The sequence below is a fragment of the Serinus canaria genome, chromosome 6 (genome assembly GCF_022539315.1).
Source record: "Serinus canaria isolate serCan28SL12 chromosome 6, serCan2020, whole genome shotgun sequence".
Classification (NCBI taxonomy): Eukaryota; Metazoa; Chordata; class Aves; order Passeriformes; family Fringillidae; genus Serinus; species Serinus canaria.
Genome location: NC_066320.1, coordinates 9,176,640 through 9,179,631, shown reverse-complemented (window position 1 = coordinate 9,179,631; position 2,992 = coordinate 9,176,640). Strand labels below are relative to the sequence as shown.

Below are 2,992 nucleotides of genomic sequence, written 5' to 3'. Positions count from 1 at the left end.
ATGCGAGCAGCATGTAACACAACAGCACTTGAGGATTATTTCCCTGGCGTTTGTCTGAGTGTCAGAAACACGCTCGGACGCAGGAAGACAGTTATTGTACTGCTCTCTGATTTCCAATTAAGCTTCCGTGGTCTCACGGCCCCCATGAGGTGGGGGGCTCAGCCCAGCCCTGCCAGCCCCGTTCCCATTAGCCCAAGTCACCCCGAACGCCCCTACACCCTGCCCTGGCCAGCTACGCCGTCGAGGGCGGACCAGCGCGGCGTGTTGGAGAACAACTCTCGGGTTAGACGGCTGCAGCACAGCGGCAGAGTCCGTAATCGCCGACCTCCGCAGGCGGGCCGGGCGCCGGTGAGGCAGCAGCGAGGCAGGGCTGAGAGGACACGGGACCGCTGCCCAGAGCGGCGCCCCGGCCCAGGGGAAGCAACGGAGAGCTCCGGGAGGCTGCCGGGGAGCCGGGCTCGCTACCAGCGATGCCCCGGCGCCCGGGGCCAGCCGCGCCGTCGGGTCCCCGCCTCGGGGGCGGTGCCGCATCCCCACCGCCCCCCCCAGGCACACCCCGGGGCGGAGAGTCCCGGCGGCACCCCCGCCCCGCAGCCCCCTTACCGCGGCGGGCAGGACTGCCGTCCCCGGCGCGGTGCAGCGGGCGGGGCGGGGCGGGGCGCGGAGTGCGGGCGGGCGGGCGAGAGGGCTGCGGGGCCGGCGCGGTGGCGGGGGCGGGTGGGGTTTCCGTGCGCGGCGCTTATTAGTGTGGTGATGGAGGATCGGCCCCTCGGAGCCGCCTCGCAGCGGCGGCGCGGGCTGACGGCAGCCGCCCGGAGGTGAGCGGCGGCAGCTCGGGCGGCCGAGGCGGCGGGGCCGCCCCCGCCGTGCCCCATGCGGGCGGCGGGGCGGCGGCGGCGCTGAGGGTGATGTCGGAGGCGGGGGGCGCGGGCCGGGCGCGGGCCGCCGTGGAGCGGCTCTCGGAGGCGGTGGGCGAGCGGCGGCGGCGGCTGGGCACCGCCATGGGGGAGGCACGGCGGCAGCGGCGGCTGCTGCTGATGGTGGTGTGCGTGGCGCTGCTGCTGGACAACATGCTCTACATGGTCATCGTGCCCATCATCCCCGACTACATCGCGGCCATGCGCGGCGGCGGGGGCACCGCCGGCCCGTCCGCGCCCGCGGGGGGCAACGGGAGCGGCGGCGGCAACCGCAGCCTTCTGCCTGCGCGGTATCCGCCGGCCACGGGGAGCAACGAGGACGTGCAGATCGGGGTGCTGTTCGCCTCCAAAGCCATGCTGCAGCTGCTGGTGAACCCCCTCAGCGGCACCCTCATCGACCGCGTGGGCTACGAGGCACCGCTGCTGGCCGGGCTGGCCGTCCTGTTCCTCTCCACCGCCACCTTCGCCTTTGCCGAGAACTACGCGACGCTGTTCGCGGCGCGCAGTCTGCAGGGGCTGGGCTCTGCCTTTGCAGACACCGCCGGCATCGCCCTCATCGCTGACCGCTACGCCGAGGAGCCGGCGCGGAGCCGCGCCCTGGGCACGGCGCTGGCCTGCATCTCCTTCGGCAGCCTGGCCGCACCCCCCTTCGGCGGCGTCCTCTACGAGTTCGCGGGCAAGCGGGTGCCCTTCCTGGTGCTGGCCTGCGTCTGCCTCCTCGACGGGCTGATGCTGCTGGTCCTGGCGCCGCCCGGTGGCACCGGAGCACGGGCCAACATGCCTGTGGGCACCCCCATACACCGCCTCATGATTGATCCCTACATTGCCGTGGTGGCAGGGGCCCTGGCCACCTGCAACATCCCCCTGGCCTTCCTGGAGCCCACCATCGCCAACTGGATGAAAGATTCCATGGGGGCCAGCGAGTGGGAGGTGGGCCTCACCTGGCTGCCCGCCTTCTTCCCCCACGTGCTGGGCGTCTACGTCACCGTCCAACTGGCTGCTGCGTACCCACACCTGCAGTGGTTTTATGGGGCCCTGGGCATGGCCATCATCGGTGCCAGCTCTTGCTTGGTGCCCGCCTGCAGGAATTTCGGGCAGGTCATCATTCCCCTCTGTGGCATCTGCTTTGGCATCGCCCTGGTGGACACTGCCCTGCTGCCCACCCTGGCTTTCCTGGTGGACGTGCGACACGTCTCTGTCTATGGCAGCGTCTATGCCATTGCAGACATCTCCTACTGTGTGGCATATGCCCTGGGGCCTATCGTGGCCGGCCAGATTGTGCACACCATGGGCTTTGCGCAGCTCAACCTGGGCATGGGGCTTGCCAACGTTCTTTATGCCCCTGTCCTTCTCTTCCTCAAAAATGTCTGCCAAATGAAACCCTCTCACTCGGAGAGGAACATCCTCCTTGAAGAAGGACCTAAGGGACTCTATGACACCATCAAAATGGAGGAGCGCAAAGGCATGGGCAAAAGCCTCCAGCCAGCGGGCGAGATGGATGAGAATGGCATGGGCTCTTACCACAGAGACCTGAAAGGGGTGTCTGAGGAGGACTCATCCGACTATGAGTACAGTTAGGTTCCCCCATGTGGCCCAGACCCAGGGGCAAGGAGAGACCTGTGGGAGAGAGGCAAAGCGGGGGGAGGAAAATGTTACTGCATTATGTTTCTGTACCCACGTGCAATATCTACAGTTTAACCTTTGTCATGATGTAATGGCTTTCTTCTAGACTTACTTTCAATCGGTATTTCCCCTCAGCATTCTGGCAAAGTGGAGGGGGTAGCAAATGGGAGACAACACTGAAAAAAATTATTGGAGTAATCATTAGCAGAAATCTGAGGGGATCTTTCAAAAGAAAACACCAAAAAGAAAACAAAAAATCCAACAGCTTTGTAGCTGGGGTATAATTGTGCAGAGTGTTCTCAAACTGAAATTGTGTGTGACATACTGTATATCTCTGTAAAAATTTCAAGAAAAGCAAAAAAGTATGTGTAAAATTTCAAATGGTGTATTCAGGGACTTAGTAAATCTTGTGTACATATACTCAGACTTTCAGTTGGTTTCCTATATTTAAG

The 2,992-nt window shown here is 64.1% G+C and overlaps 1 protein-coding gene across 1 annotated transcript; it reads left to right on the top strand.

The window, feature by feature from the left end:
- The first annotated feature begins 908 nt into the window (after positions 1-908).
- Positions 909-2,495, top strand: SLC18A3 (solute carrier family 18 member A3). Its single transcript, XM_050976509.1, has one exon. The coding sequence runs from the start codon at positions 909-911 to the stop codon at positions 2,493-2,495; it is 1,587 nt and encodes a 528-aa protein (XP_050832466.1).
- Positions 2,496-2,992: the final 497 nt, after the last annotated feature.